Source organism: Microcaecilia unicolor, chromosome 2 (genome assembly GCF_901765095.1).
Source record: "Microcaecilia unicolor chromosome 2, aMicUni1.1, whole genome shotgun sequence".
NCBI lineage: Eukaryota > Metazoa > Chordata > Amphibia > Gymnophiona > Siphonopidae > Microcaecilia > Microcaecilia unicolor.
In genome coordinates this window covers 556,299,004-556,324,652 of record NC_044032.1, presented here as the reverse complement: position 1 = coordinate 556,324,652, position 25,649 = coordinate 556,299,004, and the positions used below count along the sequence as shown (strand labels likewise).

At 43.3% G+C, this 25,649-nt stretch overlaps 1 protein-coding gene across 1 annotated transcript in view; it reads left to right on the top strand.

The window, feature by feature from the left end:
- KDR (kinase insert domain receptor) overlaps nucleotides 1-25,649 on the top strand; it is a 91,261-nt gene that overhangs the window by 16,844 nt on the left and 48,768 nt on the right. Inside the window, exons 6-12 of the mRNA XM_030191395.1 lie at nucleotides 2,570-2,709; nucleotides 10,798-10,966; nucleotides 11,359-11,473; nucleotides 12,043-12,209; nucleotides 13,918-14,074; nucleotides 21,076-21,193; nucleotides 25,459-25,567. Coding sequence (XP_030047255.1) covers nucleotides 2,570-2,709; nucleotides 10,798-10,966; nucleotides 11,359-11,473; nucleotides 12,043-12,209; nucleotides 13,918-14,074; nucleotides 21,076-21,193; nucleotides 25,459-25,567 — 975 coding nt within the window. The remainder of the gene's footprint in view (nucleotides 1-2,569; nucleotides 2,710-10,797; nucleotides 10,967-11,358; nucleotides 11,474-12,042; nucleotides 12,210-13,917; nucleotides 14,075-21,075; nucleotides 21,194-25,458; nucleotides 25,568-25,649) is intronic.

Below are 25,649 nucleotides of genomic sequence, written 5' to 3'. Positions count from 1 at the left end.
TTATTCTATATCAATGTGCATAAATGTTATGAGCGCCCCTTTTTTGCCAATTACCTCCCATTTCCTCTCCTCCTTTTTTTACTCACGTGTAAAATTTAGACAGAGATCCCGTGTCTAAATATATGCATGTAAATTTCAATTAAATCTAATTAGTGCAAATAATCACTTGTTAAAAAGCCAATTATTGGCACTAAGCTCATTATTCGGTGTGAGCCAAATCTAAAATCTAAATAAATATTCAATTAAATTGCAGGCCATTTTCAGTGCCCCTTATTGTAGTTCTTAATGAGTCATTCTACCCTAATTTCTGTTTCTTGTAGACAAAGAGGGTTTCAGGGGAATTCTCCTATCAAGTTTATCTATAATTCCAAAATGAAACTGGACCATTATTACTGAAAATGCTTCAGTTGAGGGGATTATGGACAAATGTGGATTTGCAGCAATAAGAGCCTTGCCACAATGAGGAAAATTGTTTATGGTGTGCCTAGGAAAGCATAGAGGGTGGAATAAGCTATTGAGGTTTGAAAATTGTGTTGCAAGAAAATCTACCAAAATGATTTTGGCTGGGAGGATGATTAATAACCTTTTGCTTGAAACACAGCCTTGAATTTGCTGTTGCTGATATTATGTTTGGCATAGGTTAACCTCATGTAGTTTGCTGTTGTTCCCTGTGTAATTTGTTGTATATTGTATCCTTCTTTGTGTCTTTCAACAATTTATGAGAGTATGTTGTTCTCTGCCATGGTACTTGTGACATGGCTTGGTCACCATTAGAAACAGGATAATGGGCTGGATGGACTTTTGGTCTGACTCAATACGGCAATTACTTATGTTCTTATGACTGCACCTGGAGGAATAAGTGGCTTTAAATAAATCAATAAGAATACTAACACTTTCTTAGTTTCTTTAAAATATCATCTTACAGTATCATTCTTTGACTGTGTGAGGTCCATGTCCTACTTAAGGGTTTGTCCAGCTTACGAGTTAGCTAGACAGAGTCTGGCTGCTCACATTCCTAATCCCTCAGCCTTGCTTAGAACCAAAATTTTAAGTTTATTCGTCAATTGGAAGTATTATGAGTCTGTGTGTCTCTGTTTGTGTGTTGGGGGGGGGGGGGAGTATTTTGGGGCACAGTTTTGCTTCAGTTGATGAGTGCGAGTGCTGATATTCACTGTTGGCCACAGCCAAAACCACCTGTGTAACTCAGGCCAGCCAGATGGATGTCTAAAAGAAAGCCATACAACTTTGTTTTGTTAACTGTAGACTAAAATTTCAACTCAAACACATCAGAATTGAATATTTGGATAAAGTTAATTGGACAAAGTTCTCTAGTTTGGTTTATCTGCTCTTCACTAATTGACTGTGGACCTCATTTTCTTCAGCTTTTGGCCTAATGTCTGATTCTCCTTTTCTTTTTTTTTCTAACATATATTTTATTGGTTTTTAATTATTCTGTTGTGCAATAAAAGGTTTGCTTTTTTTTTTTATTATTATTCCTATAGCTCTTGGTTTCCTGCAAATCTGTGGCTTCAGCAAAGGCCAGAAATTGGACCCAATATTCAAAGGTTTTATGATCTCAACTTTGGGGCCCTTTTACTAAGCTGTATTAGGCACTAACACATGCCTAACACAGGTTAAAATGGCCTAAGCACACGCTAAAAAATTGGGCCCAAATAATTATTGGTGCTAATTGAGATTCATGTAAATTCATCCGTGCATAGTTATGTGTCAGGATTCACATGTAAATTTTATGTGTGCCTTTAAAAAGGGGGCATGGTCATGGGCGGGTCATGGGTATATCAGGGGCATTCCTGCAATTTAAGAGCCCCTTTTACCAAGATGTGGCAAAATGAGCCTGGCGCTGGCATTGTATGTTTTACACGTGCACTGAGGCCCCATTTTACCACAGCTGGTAAAAGGAAAGTCTTGCTTTCCTACAGGAAATGACTGGGAGGCAAGTAAAGCACTTGCCACACAGCCATTTCAGGGGGGAGCTCGAGAAATATAGAATGCCCCAATCTATCCACCCTATCAGATTAACTGTTCACTCGTCCTCTAGATTGTTCACTTGTCTTTAGATTGTTCTCTTGTCTTTTAGATTGTAAGCTCTTTGAGCAGGGACTGTCCTTCTATGTTTAAATTGTACAGCGCTGCGTAACCCTAGTAGCGCTTTAGAAATGTTAGTTAGTTAGTTACCGCCACCCATTGAGGTGGCGGTTAGGGCTCCTGCGTTAACTTGGCGGTAACACTCCAGTGCTACACTCTGGGTACACTCCAGTGCTACAAAAATAAATACATTTTTGTAACACCGGAAATGACGGCGCGCTAGGGGTAGGAAGTACCGCCAGGCTGCTGCCGCCTGGCTGCTGCGGTAGTCCAGCGGTACTTCCTGATAGTGAGCGGTAAGCCCACATTGGGCTTACTGCTGCTTAGTAAAAGGAGCCCTATGTGTGTTGTTATAGAGTAAGAGGGATCTGCGTCTAATTTAGATGTGAGGATTTGCACCAGGGTTATCTTAGGCAAACACACACTAAATTTTTTAAAATTTCTGCTCCATTTGTTGTTTCAGGTTTCAAAATTTATGAATTAACTCTGGATCGCTTTCCCCAAGTGGAGCTGGTCGTCGGAGAGAAACTAAACTTAACATGCACTGCTAGAACTGCGCTAAATGTTCGGGTTGACTTCAAGTGGGATTACCCTTCAGTCATGGTAATAAATACATTCCGCCTGATATTCAGCAGCTTTTGACTGGCAAGGATTGACACCAACTTACCAATATTACCGATATTCAGTGGTACATGGCCAGCCATGTACTGCTGAATATTGCTGGTTAGTGGCTAGTGGATAGCCAATATTACCAGCTATCCACTGATTTTTTTAAGTGTGACCAGCCAAGTTTGGCAGCCATATTTGGCCGAGTGTAACCCTAGAATATCTTTGGCCGGTCTGAATTTAACTGGCCAGGGCTGAATATCAGCTTGGTCGATTAAATTCTGAACGGCTAAAAATAAACTGTATATTCAGTGCTGGTCACTGGAAATGACCCGGCATTGAATAATAGGTCTCAGCATAGACCGCGGGAGTTAGCTGGTCTGAAAATTGGCCTTATTAATATCATATCAGTCCTGAAATAGTACAATAGATTCTCTTGGTCTGTCAGCAGAGCTGTGGTACAGGAGACCTCAGTATGGAAATCCTACAAGCTGAGGTCACTTAAGTTTGCCTACGTCCTGGAGGTCATGTCCAAAGTTAGGCATGAAAAGCGCAGTACGCTAGGAGTGAAGGAGTAGCCTAGTGGTTAGTGTAGTGAGCTTTGATCTTGGTGAACTGGGTTGATTCCCACTGCAGCTCCCTGAGATTCTGGGCAAGTCCTTAACCCTCCATTGGCCCAGGTACAAAATAAGTACCTGTATATAATATGTAAACTGCTTTGATTGTAACCACAGAAAGGCGGTATATCAAGTCCCATCCCCCCCTTTCCCCTATTCTGTAAAGGGTACTCTGTGCAAAGTGTCCTTTACAGAATACTAGATTAGCATGGTGCCAACTTTGGCTTCCATTTGTTGAATTCCCTCCTTAGTGCCCAAATGTTTTGCAGCCTAACAGGCAATCTTTCTTGAATTTACCCCTTTATGTCTGTAGAGAGAAGGCTTAGGGTGTTTGCTTCTAAGTGTTTAATAATTTTAATTTCAAATATTTTGCATTCTTGTCTACTCATAAAATGCCCTTTAGTTACACTGATTGTGAGGTTGCAGAGCGATTGATTTTCCTTTGAAAAATGTTTACCTACTGAGTTATCATTCTGTTCTTCTCTGTAATGAGTTTATGTCTGCGTGGGTTCATTGTTACTCTTAAGTTCTGGCATATTTTACTAGTGTAACATCCTCCTCCACATTTTTGCTTTAGATCATGTGTACTGCATGCAGAGCGAAGCACGAAGGGAGGACAACACTTGACAGCTAGTGACAGATGTTTGACACTTGAAAACTAGTGTTGAAAATATGGCCATATTCTCAACACTAGTGACAGATGTTTGAAGTTAGTTCAATAGAAAAGAATCACCCACAACTTTTTCCATGTGGACTAATGCAGCAAACACAATACTTTGGTCATTAAGGTGCATATTGTGCAAATATGTTTATTGGTAATGTTGTAGGGAATATTTTATCAGCCAAGATAACATGATCTACCATTCCATCTGTATCAATAGATAACCAACTGCATAACCTGGGACACCAATTCCTAGTGCGCTGTGAAAAAAATTATTATGATATTTATTTATTTATTTGTTACATTTGTATCCCACATTTTCCCACCTATTTGCAGGCTCAATGTGGCTTACATTGTACAGTAGAGGCGATCGCCAATACCGGTATGAACAAAATACAAAGTTAGGTTAATGGCAGGGTAATGATCAAGTGTGAGAGGCACATTGGGGGTTATAAGGAAGAAGGGTTAGCTTATGTTCAGTACGAACTTATATCTTGTTGTGTTGCGGGGTTAAGGCATTTAGGTTGGGTCATTAGGGTATGCCTTTTCGAATAGGTAAGTCTTTAGGAGTTTTCGGAAGTTTAGGTGGTCATATGTTGTTTTCACGGCGATTGGTTGTGCGTTCCATATGCCGTCAAAAGTCCATGCATGCCCTTATTGGAACAGATGCTCAGCTGGCTAAGTGCGATATTCAGCCCTTAACTGCATAAGCAATACCACAGAAAGATAGGACTGACTTTTATGCAGTCGGATATGAACACTGAGGGGCCCTTTTACCAAGTGGCAATAAGCCCAATGCTGGCTTACCACGTGCCAAACAGGAAGTACTGCTGGGCTACCACAGCAGCCCAGCATTAGTAACCACCCACAGCTTGCGCCATTTCTGGTGCAACAAAATTATTTTCTATTTTTGTAGCACCAGTGTTTACCTGGTGGTAATTGGGCAGTGCCACAAGCTGCCCTGTTACCATTGGGTTAATGCAGGAGCCCTTACCGCCTCCTCAATGGGTGGCGGTAAAGTGCTTCCTCCTGAAATGGCCACACGATAAGTGGTTTGCTTACCACACGGCCATTTGTTTTAAAAATAAGAGACAGCCTTTTACCCGCTGCAGTAAAGGGGGGCTTTAGCGCATGTCATACACACTGATGCTAGTGCAGGCCCCCTTTTACTGCAGCTTAGTAAAAGGGTTCCTTAGGCAATTAAGCGCTCAATATTGGCACTTAACTGCATAAGTGCCAACTCTGCCCCTGGACTGCCCTCAAAATATCCGGTTTTCACTTTAGCGGTCTGTAGTGATAGTTGGTGGCATTAACCAGCTAACTGCCATTTAATATCAGAAGATAACTCCTCATAAGCGATTTAACTGACCAAGAGCCATTTCTGACCAGTTAAATTACTTTGAATATTGAACCCACTGTATTTAATTACACATATGAATAGGGTTGCCACCTCACCCAGGTCATGTGAACAGACCGATCCAGTTCTGATTTTGCCCTATTGCACCTATGGAATAGTGGTCCAATTTTTCTTAGGGAAATCCAAACTACAAATCCCTGCATGCAGTGGGGTTAAACCAGGCCCAGACAAGCCTGCTTAGTTTGAGCTGGGTGACTTGGCAAGCCTATGTGCAAGGTTTACTTATTCTTAACTGGTCTGTTGTATTATCTTTGAAGGGACAAAATACAACCATATTAGTAGAATGTAGTTAGATTTTTCATATAATTCAATGTTATAATAATTGTATCAGATACAGCAAGTTTATGCAAGTCCATGTCAATATGATTTTAATTTTTTGTGCGGCTACATGAACTATTTTCTTTTTAATCATAAAAAGGGCCTGTTAACAATTTCATGAGGTGTTAGCAGATAAGACCTGACATTATGAAAGCTGATCTGGGAATCAGGGGACTTTGGCTATGTTTCAAACACTAAATTACATTGTGTTTATTTTCTTTTAATGACAAAGCTTTTGTTTTAAGTAGAGATGAAAACACAAAAGGGGGGTATCATAGACACTATGCCCTGTTGAAAACACCAGGGTCATGGAAAGTTTAGATTATTTTTCACATTTTAAAATTTTTTTTAAATATGTTTGCTTTTAGGAACAAACAGAGAGAATAGAACTGTATGTTTGAAAGTCAGCTTCCTTGTGATTAGTTCACTATCCAGCTTATAATCGAAAGTAATCGCCGGCTATTTCCCGACACAAATCGAGATATGGCCGGCGATTTCGCAAAAGCGGCGAAAAGCGTATAATCGAAAGCTACATTTGTGATAACTTCGCCGCTTTCCCTTCGCCTCGCCGGTGAAAGTTCAAAGGGGCGTGTTGGCGGTGAAGCGAAGGCGGGACATGGGCAGGCTTGGGCGTGGCTACCAGATGGCCAGCTTTCGCGGATAATGGAAAAATAAAACCCGGCGACAAGCAGTATTTCGCCGGGTTTACTTGGTCCTTTTATTTTCACGACCAAGCCTCAAAAAGGTGCCCCAACTGACCAGATGACCACCGGAGGGAATGGGGGATGACCTCCCCTTACTCCCCCAGTGGTCGCCAACCCCCTCCCACACTAAAATTATTAAAATACAAACCTTTTTTGCCAGCCTGTATGCCAGCCTCAAATGTCATACCCAGCACCCTGACAGCAGTATGCAGGTCCCTGGAACAGTTGTTGTTGGTTGCAGTGGACTGCAGAAAGGCAGAGCCAGGCCTATCCCCCCCTACCTGTTCCACTTGTGGTGGGTAATGTTGAGCCCTCCCAAGCCCCCAAAACCCACTGTACCCACATGTAGGTGCCCCCCTTCAGCCCTTAGGGCTAGGGTAATGGTGTACACTTGTGGGCAGTGGGTTTTGGGGGGGATTTGAGGGACTCAGCACACAAGGGAAGGGTGCTATGCACCTGGAAGCTAATTTGGTTGTTTATAAAAGATGATTGAAGTGCCCCCTAGGGTGCCCGGTTGGTGTCCTGGCATGTGAGGGGGACCATTGCACTACAAATGCTGGCTCCTCCCATGGCCAAATGCCTTGGATTTCGCCAGGTTTGAGATCGCCGGCAGTTTTTTCCATTATCGTGGAAAAACAAAACTGGCGATCTCAAACCCGGTGAAATCAAAGGCATTTCACCGGCCCACACCATATTATCGAAAAAAAAGATGGCCGGCCATCTTTTTTGAAAATACGGTTCCGGCCAGCTGTTGCGCCGCCGCCAAAATAGATCACCGGTGACCTATTTCGCCGGCGACGTTCGATTATTCCCCTCTATGAGGCTCATTTTTGAAATAGAATAACATCCAAAAAGTGATAAGCCATAAAATTTGCCGTAAATAACCAGATGACCACTGCAGTAATAAAGGAATGACCTCTCCTTACTCCTTCAGTGGTCACTGACCCCTCCCACCCCATAAAGATGTAAATGAAACAGTACATACCAGCCTCTATGACAGCTTCACATGTTATGGCCAGTCCTATTAGAGCAGTAAGCAGGTTTCCTGGAATAGCCTAGTGGTCAATGCAGTGCACTGTAGAGAAGGTGACCCATGTCCATAATCCACTATTACACTTGTGGTGGAAAGTGTAAGCCCCTCCCTCCAAAACTCCCCATACCCTACTGTACCCACATATAGATGACACCTGCAGCCATAAGGGCTATTGTAGTGGTGTATAGTTGGGTACAGTAGGTTTTTTGTGGGTTTTGAAGGGATATCTGTGTGGCCAGCCTACTAGGAAAGCAGGCTCCTCTTACATCCCAATGGCTTGATTTTGTACATTTTTCACTTGGATTGGGGTTTTTTTTTTTGGGGGGGGGGGGGGGGGAATGGTCCAAAAAGATAAATGTACTAAGCACAGAAACATCTAGGAAATGGTCGTTTTCAAAGAAAAAAAGATTTTTCTGGTGGAGATGGTGAAAATGAGGACTGTATTTGAATAGAGTGGAGGAGTGGCCTAGTGGTTAGGGTGGTGGACTTTGGTCCTGGGGAACTGAGTTCGATTCCCACTTCAGGCACAGGCAGCTCCTTGTGACTCTGGGCAAGCCACTTAAACCTCCATTGCCCCATGTAAGCCGCATTGAGCCTGCCATGAGTGGGAAAGTGCGGGGTACAAATGTAACAAAAAAAAAATTCAGGAAAACATGGGACAAGCACAAGAAATCTCTAAAGGAGAGGAAGAGATTATAGAGCTTAGTAGTTAATGTGGACGGACAGACTGGTTAGGCCATATGGAGTTTATCTGATGTCATTTTCTGACTGAAATTCAAAGTTTGGAGCTGCCCAATCTCCGTTACTCAGTGGCACATAACTGGGCAGTGCTGCTGAATATTGTCTCTGACTGCCTATGTAGAAAGTGGGCAGGTCAGTTACAGTACAGAGGGTGGTATAGGGGAGGAGTCGGTGGTTATTCAGGTACTGGCAATATTTGGTGACAACTCCCAAACTAACCCAGCCAATTTAGGATAGCTCAAAAGCTGTTCTAAATAGGCTGGTTAGCTATGTGGGCCTCGGTACTGAATATCGTCTGGGACCTGCATAACCTCCAGCTCCTCCCTCCAGTCCTGAACCCCCAACGGTGGAGCCCCTTAATCCCCCTTGTCCCCTCCCATGCCCACACAACCCTACACCCTCTCCCACCCTTCCAACATGCAGGATAAGCTCTCCTAGACCTACTTGCAATCCTTGGTGGTTCAGTAGGGGTGGTGGGGGTAAGAGTGAAGCTCACTCACTCCTGCCTCTAGTGGGATGGGGTTGTTGCATGGAAAGGGGAGGGGGCAGGGGCTCTTGTGTCTGGGGGGATGGGGACTCCCATCTTGGGGGGAGGATTGGGACCATATGGGGGGATTGGAGAGCCTCTAAAAGTTTTTTGGGGGTTACAGTGGTGGAAATAAGTATTTGATCCCTTGCTGATTTTGTAAGTTTGCCCACTGACAAAGACATGAGCAGCCCATAATTGAAGGGTAGGTTATTGGTAACAGTGAGAGATAGCACATCACAAATTAAATCCGGAAAATCACATTGTGGAAAGTATATGAATTTATTTGCATTCTGCAGAGGTAAATAAGTATTTGATCCCCCACCAACCAGTAAGAGATCTGGCCCCTACAGACCAGGTAGATGCTCCAAATCAACTCGTTACCTGCATGACAGACAGCTGTCGGCAATGGTCACCTGTATGAAAGACACCTGTCCACAGACTCAGTGAATCAGTCAGACTCTAACCTCTACAAAATGGCCAAGAGCAAGGAGCTGTCTAAGGATGTCAGGGACAAGATCATACACCTGCACAAGGCTGGAATGGGCTACAAAACCATCAGTAAGACGCTGGGCGAGAAGGAGACAACTGTTGGTGCCATAGTAAGAAAATGGAAGAAGTACAAAATGACTGTCAATCGACAAAGATCTGGGGCTCCACGCAAAATCTCACCTCGTGGGGTATCCTTGATCATGAGGAAGGTTAGAAATCAGCCTACAACTACAAGGGGGGAACTTGTCAATGATCTCAAGGCAGCTGGGACCACTGTCACCACGAAAACCATTGGTAACACATTACGACATAACGGATTGCAATCCTGCAGTGCCCGCAAGGTCCCCCTGCTCCGGAAGGCACATGTGACGGCCCGTCTGAAGTTTGCCAGTGAACACCTGGATGATGCCGAGAGTGATTGGGAGAAGGTGCTGTGGTCAGATGAGACAAAAATTGAGCTCTTTGGCATGAACTCAACTCGCCGTGTTTGGAGGAAGAGAAATGCTGCCTATGACCCAAAGAACACCGTCCCCACTGTCAAGCATGGAGGTGGAAATGTTATGTTTTGGGGGTGTTTCTCTGCTAAGGGCACAGGACTACTTCACCGCATCAATGGGAGAATGGATGGGGCCATGTACCGTACAATTCTGAGTGACAACCTCCTTCCCTCCGCCAGGGCCTTAAAAATGGGTCGTGGCTGGGTCTTCCAGCACGACAATGACCCAAAACATACAGCCAAGGCAACAAAGGAGTGGCTCAGGAAGAAGCACATTAGGGTTATGGAGTGGCCTAGCCAGTCACCAGACCTTAATCCCATTGAAAACTTATGGAGGGAGCTGAAGCTGCGAGTTGCCAAGCGACAGCCCAGAACTCTTAATGATTTAGAGATGATCTGCAAAGAGGAGTGGACCAAAATTCCTCCTGACATGTGTGCAAACCTCATCATCAACTACAGAAGACGTCTGACCGCTGTGCTTGCCAACAAGGGTTTTGCCACCAAGTATTAGGTCTTGTTTGCCAGAGGGATTAAATACTTATTTCCCTCTGCAGAATGCAAATAAATTCATATACTTTCCACAATGTGATTTTCCGGATTTAATTTGTGATGTGCTATCTCTCACTGTTACCAATAACCTACCCTTCAATTATGGGCTGCTCATGTCTTTGTCAGTGGGCAAACTTACAAAATCAGCAAGGGATCAAATACTTATTTCCACCACTGTATATGGGTCCCGACCAGTATTCAGCTGGGGCCCATATAACTGTCTTATGTGGGCCCTGTCTGAATAATGGCCAGGACTCATTTCTACCAGGCACTGTGACCTGGATTGGCCACTGTTGGAAACAGGATACTGGGCTAGATGGACCATTGGCCTGACCCAGTATGGCTATTCTTATGTTCTTATGTAAGCTTCAGTGGCCAGCAGTGGTACTTTTAGCCCTGGATATTCAGTGCCAGTGCCTGGGGCTAATCTAGCTGGCGATGGTGAATATCAGCTGTTTCTATGTTTTTATTAGGCAGGCAAGGCTGGGTCTAAAAATAACTTGCTCTTGTCATACTTTTACTTTGTTGTAGGATAAGAAAGCACTTACCACTGGATTTCGAAAAATAGGTCAGAATTATCTGGAACTTTCTAAAACTCTCATCCTCGATACTGTGACTCTGAAAGATATGGGCACTTATAGCTGCACAGCATTTAATGGTGGCATGACCAAGAGCAACAGCACTAATGTCATTATTTATGGTGAGGAATTCTGATATATGGCTACTGCACTGATAATTTGGGCTTGGTGCAAGACGCATGCAAAGGCTTGTTTGTGGTGTACTTCACAAGTACTTTTTGATGGCCAACTGAAGTAAACGTTTTCCGCTCCATGGGTGTTTTTGGACAAGTTTGTCAGCAAACTTAGGGGTCCTTTTACCAGAGAGTTTCTACCATTGTTGCATTTCATTTCCTTTATTTCCTTTCATTTCTTTTCCAGTGGTGAATAATAGGCCTGGCCAAATTAGCTTACATAATATAATTAAAATTCAGAATTAAAAAAAACAAAATAAAACACCAAAATATGACAACACCAAAGGGGATGTTGCGACTTCATATTTCATGTTCACATATTGTTTCTCTTTGTTTCCCAGCAAAGCCTTTTATCTCTCTTGATAAAAAGATGGAATCGATTGTGGAGACAAGGATTGGGGGACGTGTCAGAATTCCAGTGAAGTTTACAGGATATCCGTCACCAGAAATAAAATGGTAAACGCAGAATATCTGATTTTAAAGATTGATTACTCACAAACTAGCCACGGGCAGACTAGATGGGTCATTCTGGTCTTTATATACCATCATTAAGGGACCCTTTTACAAAGTTGCGCTGAAAAATGGCCTGTATTAGTGTAGACGTGTGTTTTGGGCGCACGCAGAATCATTCTTCAATGCACCTGTAAAAAATAGCTTTTTAAAAAATTTTGTTGAAAATGGATGTGCGCCAAAATGAAAATTGCCACACATCCATTTTGGGTCTGAGATCTAACTACCAGCCATTGACCTAGTGGTAAGGTCTCACGTGTAACCGGGCGGTAATGGTCTATGCACGTAAAATAGTGATTACCGCCCGATTACTGCCCGCGCACCAGAAAATAAAAATGTTTTGCAGGATGCATAGCGAACACGCATCAAAAATGAAATTACCACAAGGGCCGTGCGATAGCCGGGTGGTAACTCAAAATTGACGCACGTTGGGTGCAAGTAGGCGCCTACGTAGGTTAGTAAAAGGGCCCCTTAATATGCTGTTATGATACTAAATTTTGTACTGCATTTTTTAGGTTCAAAAATGGAAAAGTTCTCCATGCAAATCACACATTAAAAATGGGCAATTATGCATTAACAATTATTGATGTGAGCGAAGCGAACAAAGGGAATTACACTGCTGTACTTACCAACCCCATTACCAGGGAGCAGCAAATTCACACATTTAATCTGCTTGTAAATGGTGAGTTCTGGAGCAATTTAGATTTTGTAGCTTTCATTTAGTTGCACTTATTTTCTTGGCTTGGGTTTTATGGTTATGTAGCGTAAAATGTGATTGGAATTATGAATATTTTGGTGTAACCCCACCTGGTGGTCAGTTTTGGTGATCTTTAAGGGCTCCTTTTACCAAACAGTGGTAAAAGGTGGCCCGTGGTGGTATTGGCAGACAGGATTGCCATGTGCTAAGGCCACCTTTTACCGCCACATGGCCATTTACTGCTGGAGCTCTTACCACCTCCTATTGAGAAGGCGGTGAGGGCTCTGGTGCTAACCCGGCTGTGCGCGGTGCTGCCCGATTACTGCCGGGCATGCCCCTGGTGCTAGGAAATTTTAAAAATTCCCTATCGCCGGAAGCCGGAACTACTGTCAGGCTCCTGAGCAAGCCCGGCAGTAGGGCCGATTTCCCACGTTTAAACCCAGCAGTTGCTCTACTGCCGGGTTGTAAAAGGGCCCCTATCTTTTTAATAAAGACAAAGATGATGAAAAAGGACTATAACAAGTTAAAGAAGTCTAGCAAAGGAAGAAAAGGACATCTATAAGTTAAAAAGGAGGGAGGGACATAGGAGACAATAAAAAAAGGATACCCAAAGGAAGACTAGAAAAGGAAAATCACCTTCTGAGTGATGCCATCAGACAAGATGGGAAAATAAGCAAGGGTGTAAATTATGGAAGGAGAGGAAGAAAAGATGGATGGTGCTAGAAGAGAGAGATTAACAGCAGGAAAAGCAGTTCCCAAGAAATGACTGGAGTCTTACACCGGTAGCCAGTAAATGAGACAGATGCACTCCTATCTGTTTGGACAAGAACACTCATTTATTTATTAGGATTTATTTACCACCTTTTTGAAAGGATTCACTCAAGGTGGTGTTAGCTCTCTTGCATGTTAGCGTTTTACTTATATTGAATTTATAATTCAGGAGCCCTTTTATTAAAGGGTTGGAGCTCCCAACAGGTTTGCCGCACATCAATCTGGAAAGTTCCCACCCCCAGCGTGCACCATTTCTGGCACTACAAAAATATTTTCTATTTTTGTAGTGCTGGTACTTACCTGGTGCTAATCACTGCCTAGTTACTGCTGGGTTAGTGCGGGAGCCCTTACCGCCACCTCAATGGGTAGTAGTAAGTGCTCCCCACCGAAATGGCCAAGCAGCAAATGGTTCACTTACCACACGGCCATTTCTGTTTGAGAGAAAAAGACAGTCTTTTACCCAATACGATAAAAGAGGGGCAAAATGCATGTCAAAAACACGTGCTGATGCTAGTGCAGGCCCCCTTTTACTGCAGCTTAGTAAAAGGACCCTTTAGTTTTGCCACTAGGGGAGACAGCTCTAGCTAGAACAGATCAAAATGTCCTGAGAGTTGTTAAACAGCTAAGTGCTAAGATATAGTACACTGTCTCTTTAATAGAAGGTGGAGAGAAGGAGAAGAAATTCAAATTCAGTAATTAGAAACAGGTGTTATATTTTATGAGAATAGTGTACTTGTTATGTCTGACAAACTAGAATTTAGGGACAAGATAAAGTCGCAAATGGACCAATATCCTCTAGAAGTCATAGGTAGTAAACAGCAGCCTTATGTAAACAACTGGTTGTCAACTTACTGAATGTAAGTATTCTTGGAAAAACTGTTGACTGCATTTCATTGTTACGTGTTATGTGTTTCTCCTACAGTTCCACCACAGATTGGGGAAAAAGCCATATCAGCCTCTCTTGATTCCTATAAGTATGGTAGTACTCAAGTACTAACCTGCACTGTCTATGGAGTCCCTGAACCAATCAGCATTCAATGGCAGTGGCAGCTGGAGGAAGAGTGTACTTTCGCCTACCAGTAAGCAGAGTGCTTCTTCTACTTAACTGGCATTGCTGAATTTCCCTTTGTGTGGCCAGAGCAGTAAAGTGTGCTAGGCCAGTGTTTCCCAGGAGGTACCCCCTTGACAGTCAGGTTTTCAGGATATCCACAATGAATATGCATGAAAGAGATTTGCATATAATGGAGGCAGCGTATGCAAATCAAGTACATGCATTTTCATGGTGGATATCCTGAAAACCTGAGTGGAAGTAAGTGCTCCAGGACTGACTTGGGAAACACTGCACTAGGCTTTGTGTACAGGTTTGCTTGGCTTTAGTGCACAATTTTAAGTGCCCCCTATGTAAACAAGGTTTTCTGTCCCCAGTGTGCTCACAATCTATGTGTTTGTATTTGGAGCAATGGAGGATTAGGTGACTTGCCCAGGGCCACAAGGAGCTGCAATGGGAATCAAACCCAGTTCCCTAGGTTCTCAGCCTACTGCACTAACCATTAGGCTACTCCTCCGCTCACTCGCATATGCATCAGAATGGGAGTGACACACCTAGTAACTGCACGCACAGAATTATTGTGAACATAGACTATACCGTACACATCAAGTCAAGGTTGAAAACTTGCGCATGAAATGTTTTTCATGTACACATGGGCCAGAAGAAATTGAAGAGAACATTGGTTGTTTCCCTATTCAAAATTTCAGATACTTCCTGTGACTGGGATGTATTTGTATGTGTAGACATCCTTCAAATCCAGACAGCATAGCCAATCTTGTTCCTGAGTCATGGGAGTAGTGTGCTAAGGGAAACCATGTTGAAACCTTTGTTGTAACAGATACTTTTGTTCAGGATCCTTCGGTCTAGGATGGAACAGATTGTCCCATTTTCTTTGTGACCAGGAAGTACTTGTCATTTGTGGATATTACTCATTAATGACTTTGTATTAATTCCCCATGTTTCACAGTTTATTTAAGTTGTTGAGTTTATATTGTTGTCTTAGTATCCCCTTCTCATGTTTTTGATGTAATTTTCTCCATGTTTTTATGTACTGAACTGCACTGATATGGTTAATGAAGGCAGTATAGCAAATACTCTTAATACACAGATAAGGGTTCCCTTTGAAAATGCAGCTAGCAGGAGCACAACAGGTACTTAGTACTTTCATATATTTGTACCTGCTTTGAAACAGATGCCAGTGGACCCACAGAACATTTAGGTGGGACTTTTAAAATGAAAGCCCCATCAGACATTCCCATCCCTGGTCTATCCTCATCCCTTCCTCACCCCTTTTTGCATGATTATACAAGTGCTGACTCAGAACAACATAGGCAATTTTAATTGTACTAGGGGAAGGGGGCTCAGCAATGCTTCTTTTATTTATTTATTTATTGCATTTGTATCCCACATTTTCCCACCTTTTTGCGGGTTCAGTGTGGCTTACAATATGAGATGAATGATGGAAATACAGTTTGTTACAAATTGGTTATGGATTACATTGTGCAGAGTTATGCGAGACAATCGAAGTGTCGTTAAGGAATGTAACAATGGAACACAAACATTGAAACGTTGGAAGGAGACAATGAGAGCTTAAAGGGCGATAATAAGGCATAAAGACATATGGTATGCATATTTCTGTGAGTAAAGGTATGAGTGATGTGAGATTACGGGGGATGAGAGTTCAGAAGTGGATGTATGATGCATTAGTGAACAGTGAGTGTGGACTTTATGTGTTTTGGCTCTTTCCGTAAATTTTTTCAAAAAGATGGGTCTTCAATAATCTGTGGAAGGAAGCTTGCTCGTGGATCGTTCTTAAGTTGCGCGGCAGTGTATTCCAAAACTGCGTGCTCATGTGAGAAAAGGTTGACGCGTGTAGCGTCTTGTATTTCAAGTCCTTGCAATTGGGGAAGTGGAGGTTGAGGAAGGTTCGGGATGATCTTTTGGCGTTTCTTAGATGGATAATCAGTTATTTATTCACGTAAAACTCTGTGTAAATTACCCTCTCCACTTGAGCATGAAGCTAGTTTATCTATCTTTCTGTACTAGCTAATCATTTCTAAAATCCCCAGTTTTATTTGCATTGCTCTTTGAAGAGAGGGTGAATTGGTTACCCGCAAGCAGGACAAGGTGGTGTGCCAGGTGTATGGGAAACTCCTATGACATGTCACCATGCCCCCCAGTCATCTACCCATCACCCACCTTTCTGTCAGTGGTGGCCCAAGACGGGGTGGGGAAAAGTCTTGCTGTGGCTCAGACACCCTGCTGTTTTTGAGATGGTGCTTGAGGTGAAGTTTAAAGCCCCTGCATGTCCCATCATGGCCATTATGCATCCAGCTTCTCTTATATATGCACGCAACTATGGAACACACTACCAATCGCCGTGAAAACAACATACGACCACTTAAACTTCCGGAAACTCTTAAAGACTAACCTGTTCAGAAAGGCATACCCTAACGATCCAACCTAAATGCCTTAACCCCGCAACACAACAATATATAAGTTCGTACTGGACATAACCTAACTCTCCTTCCTTATGACCCCCAATGTGTCTACCACACTTGATCATTCGCTACCATAACCTCACTATGTATTCGTTCATACCGGTATTGGCGATCGCCTCTACTGTACTATGTAAGCCACATTGAGCCTGCAAATAGGTGGGAAAATGTGGGATACAAGTGCAACAAATTATTCATTGCTGGGGGTCAGATACACGCAGGCCCTCCCCTCCGACCCAGCTATATATCCCTTTTGTGTTACTGTTATTTGTAATGTTGCAGCAAGTGGGGTACCTGGTCCATGTTGTTGGACCTTGGACTTGGTATGATCACAGCAGGGTGGCTCCCTTAGCCACAATCAATCAGAATGCGAGGAGGGGGGGGGGGGGGAGCTGCAGAGCCATAATTCACTATGTGGCACATCTGGCTGAGCTATGCCTATGGATGGCTCCCTTGCTGCATGGCAGGGAACCTGGACTGATGCAGAGAGAATGTCAGGCTTCCTGGTCTCACGGTCAATTACAATTGCAATGTATGTGTGATTGTTGGCTCAGGTACACTTTTACGTTATTGTTAGTTCCATGTTTTTCACATTTTGATACTAGAATTCAGAGTGAATATTAAAAATTATTAATGACTCCTAGTTTTACAATACTTCAGTGGTACCATAGGCCTCCTTGTATGTTACTCCATTTTCTTACCTTCTCATGTTATATTATTATTTTGTAAAGCACTTAGACATAGGGGGTCTATTACTAAGGCACGCTTGCGTTTTTAGCGTGCGCTAAAAATAGGCATGCACTAAATGTTAGCGACACCAATATATTCCTATGGGCGTCTCTAACATTTAGCGTGCGCCTATTTTTAGCATGCGCTAAAAATGCAAGCGCGCCTTAGTAAAATACCCCATTTTTGTTTAGGGGCCCTTTTATTAAGCCGCATAAGCGCCTACGCATGCCCAATGCACAGCAATTCCGAGTTACCTCCCGGCTACCATGTAGCCCAAGCAGTAATTTCATTTTTTACACGTGCCCACTATGCATGCCGGAAAATATGTTTATATTCTGGCGTGCGGGTGGTAATTGGCATTTTATGCACGTAGACCATTACCATCCGGTTACTGCATGAGACCTTACTGCTAGGTCAATGGTTGGCATTAAGGTCTCAGACCCAAAATGGATGTGTGGCAATTTTCATTTTACTGCACACCCATTTTCGGCAAAATTTTTAAAAAGGCATTTTTTACAAGTGCGCTTAAAAAATGTTTCTGCGCCTTGCCAAAACACGCGTCTACCCTACTACAGGCCATTTTTCGGCGCTCCTTAGTAAGAGGGCCCCTTAATGAGAAAAATGTGAAATAAGGTTGTGGCTAAGAGTTACCACTAATATCAAGTGTCATATTTGTTCCTTGTCTGGGACAATGCCCCCCTCCCTTATCTTTGGGGGGGGGGGGGATTTGCAGTCCAGACAGGTGGGAAATGCAGCTGGGACATGGGGTCACTTGTCTATATTATGAACTAAATACCACATTTCTCTATACATTCCTTCAAGAGGTGTAAGAAGTAAGCTCATGACTCTGCAAAGAATACCGATTGTGTGCTATTTGTATTACTTACAGATTTTCAGGAGGGTTTGCATGCAGTAGGGGGTTGTTGAACTGGATGCTCTCTTCTATCTGTGTGAAAGACGATCTCAGAGGAAGTGAGCTGATTGATGAGAGCAGTGACAGTCAGCACCCCTGCCCACGCAAGCTCACTTATCTAAGCTCAACACAAGGCCAGGCTTCCTGCTTAGAGAATTCCGCTTTCCTGTTGTTGTTTTTTTGCAAGTGGCTTCCACTAGCATCTCCTTCTGGTGCCTGAGCACTTCCAACACAACTGCTAGTATCCCCAAGAATTACTTAAAGGAGCCTAGTAATTTCTCCACTTCTGTTTGCCTTTGAACTCAGTTCACTTAACCCAACTGAGTTTATGAATGAACATTTGTTCCCAGAATAGCTGCTTCCCTCCCGGTATCCTGATTAAAGTGATTCACCTCTAGGACTTGGCATTCCTGTGTAGTCCTTACTTATAGCAGCTGAGTTTTAAAAAGACAACATGTTGCACTAAATCTTTTCCGGAAAAGACATTGTATGGCATTGAGAGCTGTGCAAATAGTTCTCCACAGGAACAAATTTCTGCAGGGCAAAGTAAGGTACACCCTGAATCAGCTGGAATAATCCTTAGTGTAGCATGAGAAAAAAATGTCATTGATCCAGTACTCCAATTTAGACAACTACAGTAAGTACTTTAATAGCCTGTCCTCAGATTCTATATAGGTCACCCAAAGCTGGGTCTCCAAATTTGGGGACTAAGGGCAGATGAGCACGCAAAGTAATTAATGAAAAAACTAAAAACTAACCTGTTTAAAAAGGCATGCCCTACCAATCCAACATAAATGCCTGATCTCTGCAACACAACAAAAGTAAAGTATGTAATGGACATAACACAACTCTTCCGTTGTACAATTCCCTAGTGTGGCTGTGCCACATGAACTTGATCTTACCACAACATCACTTTGTATTTGTTTACACCGGAGTCTGTAGCGCCTCTCCAATACTATGTAAGCCACATTGAGCCTACAAATAAAATGTGGGATACAAATGTAACAAATAAATAAATGAGTTGTCAACAAGTAATAATTGAGGGTAATAGGCACTAATTTGGAGTTAAACATGTATCTGCCCTAGATGCTATTCTATAACATCCATGCCTAAATTTTATGGTTCAGGGGATGTTCCCAGAAGCTAGGTGCGCTGTTGTAGACCAAGGGTGTCCAACCTCAGTCCTCGAGAACCACAATCTAGTTGTGTTTTTAGAATTACCCCAATGAATATGAATGGGATCTACAGTGATACCTCGGTTTTCGTTGATAAATCCATTCGAAAACAATCAATGAAAACCGAAACAGACGAAAACCGAGGCAATTATTTCCATAAGAATCAATGTAAATCCAATTAATTCGTTCTAGACACTCCAAAATACATACCAAAAACACATTTTTTAGAGAATAAATATAGTGTCATGATGGAGCTAAAGGGAAAGGGTTAACTTATTAGCAAGGGAAACACTTAACAGGGAAAATGAGGTTTGAGCACATGTGAATTTATCTTGCGTGTGTTGCGTTAGACGCGCGGGGTGATGCTCACACAACGAGAAACAACGCCACAATGAGCAGGAGAATGCTTGGGTCACCCTTTGTTTTTGCAAAATTAGCAGTGAAAACCGAGGCAACCAATGAAATCCGAGACAAATTTTTCACTGAAAAAATCAACGAAAACTGAAACCGACGATATCCGAACTCAAGGAAAACCGAGGTTTCACTGTATTTGCATGCACTGACTCCATTGTATGCAAATAGATCTCATGCATATTCATTGTGGAAATCCTCAAAACCCAATTTGGCGAGGGCCGAGGTTTGGACACCCCTGTTATAGACTAATATAAAATGCACACCCAACTGCTGTAAATTGGGTGCCAAGCACTGTTTGCTGAATATTACCTTAGGGGGCCCTTTAAACAAGTGGTAAACAGGGCCCTCCACTACCGGCAGGAGCCATTTTTTCTGTGTGCTGAGGCCCTTTTTATTGCAGTGGGTAAAAAGGCTGAAAAAAAGAAATGGCCATGCGGTAAGATTTCACTTACCGCGTGGCCATACGGGGAGGGAACACTTACCGCCATCAATTGAGGTGGTGGTAAGGGCTCCTGCACTAACCTGGCCATAACCAGGTAGCGTTCAGCGCTGCTTGATTACCTACGGGTTAGCGCCTGCTAGAATATTTTTAGAATATTTCCGCTAGCGCTGGAAATGCCGCAAACGGGGGAGGGGGGGTGGAACTACCACCGGTGTCCACGTTGGGCTGGCGGTAGCTCCAGATTGGCATGAAGTAAACCCGCGGTGATCTTACCACTGTTTAGTAAAAGGGCCCCTTAGTGCGGATCTTTCTGGTGCCTAACTTTGGGTCCAAAATACAAGACAGGAAAAGTCCTCTACGATGACATAACACAGAAGGTAAGAGTAGAGGCTGACCAAAGACGAATCACCACTGGAGCTATGAATCCAACAGTTTTTATTGTTATACTTAAAAGAAAGACCCGACACGGGTCGTGTTTCGACGCATGCAAGCGTCTACTTCAGGGGTCATACAGTAAAATCAAAATTGAAGCACAGGACCGTAGCCCTGCTCGTGTCTGGAGCTTCAGACCTTACCCAAATTACTTGTATAGTCAAAGCAAAAATCGCGATAAAGACTGTTGGATTCATAGCTCCAGTGGTGATTTGTCTTTGGTCAGCCTCTACTCTTACCTTCTGTGTCTAACTTTGGGTGTCATTTACTGAATCCAGCCCTGTGAACTTAAATGAGTTCTTGAATCCCTTTGTAGGTTTATGAACTATTCTGAATACTATAACTGTAGATATTCTTAATTCAGATTACTGCAGTATGACTTCTGTTGTCTGACATTTAATACATTTGGTTTTCTCTTGCTTTCACTAGGCAATATGCTATGGGGAAAAATCCTTACACCTGTAAATACTGGAAAGACATCAGTGACAAAAGCGGAAACTGGGTTGAATCTGAAACCCATCTGGATGTGATTGAGGAAAAAAGAAAGGTCAGCTGGAGCTCTTTTTTAACAGATGATATATCTATGAATGAGCCAACTTGGAAAACTGTTTGTGAAACAAACCTTTAGACAAAATAGGACATTCATATTTTATCTTTGTTATTATTATTATTATTATTAGTTTTAATGAAAGTAGCCCAGGGATGAATTAACTTGATCAATTGGTATTTTCAAATAAAGATGTTAAAATACATGTTCAACCCCATTTTGCACAGGTCATGTAGCTAGGATCTGAGATGCTCAGGTTGGGTCATGCACTGATCCCTGAGTATTTTACAGAAGGCTCACTGAAGGCATAATTTTTGTAAAATACATATAAGGACACTGAGAAATAGACCAATGGATACTCAATGAAGTTACTCGGTGGATGCGTGGAATGTCCTCCTGGCGGAGGTCGTGGAGACAAGGACTGTGTCAGAATTTAAGAAAACGTGGGACAAGCACGTGGGATCCCTTAGGAAAAGAAGGAGTTAGCGGTTACTGAGGATATGCAGACTGTATGGGCCATTTGGCCCTTATCTGCTCTCATGTTTCTATGTTCCTAAGTACTAGGCACAACCCTGACCCGCCTATGCTCCTCCCACATGAATGCCCTCTTACAGTTACGCACTAAAAATAAGCACACGCTAAATGCTAGAGACACCCATAGAAATATAAGGGTATCTTTAGCATTTAATGCACGCTAAAAATGCTAATGCGCCTTTGTAAAAGACCTCCTATAGAATAGCGACTAAGTGCAGTTGTGCACGAAACTTCAAATTAGTGGCAATTGATTCAATTATTGGCTGCTATTGGTTGTTAGTACCCATTGGTACACTCATAACTGTCAGTATTCTATAACCTATGCACACACTTTTGTACGCTAAGGAGGAGATTCTATATATGGTGCCTAAATAAATCGGTGCTGAAATCAGCACCAACTAAGTGTATTCTATAATCGGCACCAAAGGTTAGACACCGATAATAGAATACACTCAGTCGGTATTGTATTTCAGTTCCTAAATCTGTGCGCAAAAAATGCCCATTTCCCTGCCTATAACCACACCCCTTTTACAACTTAGGGAGTTGTGCACCTAATTTCTAATCAGTGCCAATTAGTGCTCATTATTGTTTTTGTTAAGTGCTGTTAATGCTCATTAGCTAGTTAAGCTTGTTAAATTGTGCGCATTGTTATAGAATCCATGCTTATTTTGGCGCCAATCTCTAGGCATGCTATATAAAATCTGGGGGCAAGGGGTGAATTCTATATATGGTGTTGAAAAAAATCAGCACTGAAAAAAACTACTGTTCTATAAGCTGTGTTTTAAAGTTAGGCACAGTTTATAGAATAGTGCTTATGCCTGAGGATTGCTTAACTAAAATGTGGTGCAAATGGGTATGTATCCCTGGTATTCTACAACAACACTCATAAATGCTAGGAATGCCCCAATTCCACCCATGACCTTCCCATTTCTGTGCCCCTTTTTTTACTCACACATAAAATATAAGCACGAATTCTGTGCCTAAATTTAAGTGCATAAGGTCCAATTAAATCTAATTAGTGTCTAGAATTGCTTGTTAAAAATCCAGTTATTGGCACTAATTAAGTCATTATTCATTTAAATTGCGCACACAAATTTGGGCACACATCCAAGTCTGTGCACACAGGGTTTGGTAACTTTTGTAGAATTAGGGGGTTAGCACAAAATATGTGCACAAAATGATAAAATTAGGGGGTATGCCCAGTGGCATATCGAGGGTGGGGCAGTGGGAGTGGTTCACCCCAGGTGCACACCACTGGAGGGGTGCAGAAAGCAGCCGCATGGCTGTCGGCTCCACTGGTTCCGGGGCAGAGGGAGCAGGGAACCAGTGGAACCGACAGCCGCGCTGCTGCTCCCAGCAGGCAAGAATGCACCCGGGGAGGGGTGTCGTGCTGCACCCGGGGGGGGGGGGGGGGGGGGGTAAGTTTATGGAGGATTTTGCATGCCTACATTCTGGTATACGGATGTAAAATGCATCTTCTTCCTTGTGCAGAATGCTCCAGCTTGTTCCACCACACTGACTCTCAGGGTTCTGCTGTAAAAAGCTTTGTACATGATGACTTTGCTATTTGATTGCATTCTCCACATCACTTTTGAAAGAAAGATGTAATTTTTAAAAATGCTTTTTCTAAAATTATGACAAGCATGCAACGACTTGTACATGACCCAGATGCAAATGTGCTTGGGGGAGGAGTTTGGACAGAGCATGAGTGGAATAATGATGTATGCACATGGGTTCCAAAATACGCACCTATGTACATACTTCAGCTATATACATTTATACCAGCTCCCAAGCTGCATTTTAATAGAGGCAATTCTGTAAAGAAGGCACCAAAAGTGCACGTAAATGACCTGAATACCAGCACATACTTATGCAAACATCAATATTCTGGTTAAGCACTGTGTTATAAACTGGCACTCGATGGCACATAGTTTGTAGATGGACATCACATGGGCAGAACTTGACTGAGGCACACAGTTGCACATGTAAATTGTAGGATACTATAATTTACATATGATTTTTGCCAGTCTAAGTGCTATAATTTACTCCAGCTCTATTGCTGGTAGAAGTAGTCATGCCTAAATTATAAGTGTGTATTTTACATGCTATATTAGTATTGTGTAAAGGAAAGTAAGTGCCTATTTTCCTTTATAGAATAGTGTCCAGATAGGTGCCTAAATATACGCACCCCTTTATTGAACTGCTGTCATAATGCATAGGAAATTCTCCTTCTGAGTTAAAGGGTTGCTTGATGTATACAGTGTATAGACTCACTGACTGAGGTCCTGATGATCAAAACTCCAGCGCAACATGGAACAGCGTCCAAGTTTACCGCCCCAACAGTGCCTTAAAATAACTCCCTCATGATCAAAGCTAATAGTATGCAAATGAAATGCGTGCTATTAGCATCAATCATGAGAGAGCAAATCGTGTGGATGGTGCCCGGAGCATGCGCTGAAGAGTTGTGTGTTAAGCACAGCTCTCCTGAGCATGTGCTAGAATGCATGGGCAGGTGAGGGGGAGGAAGAAGAGGGAGAGCAGCTGACCAATAAGGCTTCAATGCTGCCAGATTGTTTTCTAGTGTCCCCCACCCCCTTGCCCCCGAGGGTAGGCTGCAGTGAATGGTGGCCGAAAAGTTGGGCGACAAGCGACCGACAGTGCTTGCCCTTCTACCCCCCCCCCCCCAGCTGGGGCCTGAGTCCTGGAGAAGACAGTGAGTGGCTAGTTTGGAGCAGGGGCGTAGCCAGACCTCGGCGGGAGGGGGGTCCAGAGCCCAAGGTGGGGGGCACAGTTTAGCCAACAGCCACTTTTGACCCCTCCCTCGCCACTTTTGACCCCCTCCCACTGCCGCCCCTCCCCCATCGCTACCGCCGCCGCCAGGTACCTTTGCTTGTGGGGGTCCCCAACCCCTGCCAGCAAAGGTACCTGGCGGCAGCGGGAGGGGGGGTCGAAAGTGGCGGGGAAGGGTCAGCGGCGGGGGGCTCAAAAGTAGAGGGGGCCAGGGCTAAATATGTGGGGTCCCATGCCCCCGTGGCCCCACCTAGCTACGCCCCTGGTTTGGAGACCATCTCTTGAAGGCTTGGCACCACTTCTCCCTTCTTAACCCTAACGCCAGCTCCGGGCTAACGTAGGGTTAAAACGGTATGAGCACCCGAGTTCAGAGCGCAGTTCTGTGAGCATGAGAGGAAATACGAAAGGAGCTTATCTAAATATCATTTAAATGAGCTCTGTGGCACACTCATTGTCAGCCGCGCTAGAGCCTGCTGAGCATTCTGCACAGGTAAATGTGGGCACTAGTTCGGCACTAGTAACCTCTAGCGCCTGCATTTACCTTTGATCATCTTCATCTGAGAGACTAGAAACTGTCTCTCTCTTCTGGCCTGGTGTTTTGCTGAGAAAGTCGAGTGCCCCTTGTGTCGTAAGTTATAATGATGATAAGTGTGTTAAAATCAGCATTTCATTATTCATCTGTCCTGCAGTGTATGTTGACCTTACGAGGAAGTAAAGAACCAGTTTAAATAGAAGGGCGCTTCCCTCAGATGTTTGCAAGCAATAATTAATTAGGTTTTCCTGCGGAAAGCATTTATACATCTGTTGTTTCTTGTCCAAGAATGTAGGTTGCACAGTTAGTTTCATTGTAGTTCCAAATCAGTGAACACTATTTGAGGTGATTTCATCAATGTCCTTCGTTGCCAGCCTTGGATGAAACTTCTCACTTTGTTTTCTTACAGACGGTAAGCAGCCTTGTGATTCAGACAGCAAACGTGTCTGCTGTGTACCGATGCCTGGCCACTAATAAAGCCGGGGAAGATGAAAGGGTGATCTCTTTCCCTGTCACCAGTAAGTTCTGGGCTCCACGTTTGGGCAGGTGCTCCAAATAGCGGTTGCTAAATGTGGCTGAAAGTGCACATGGAGGGTTTTT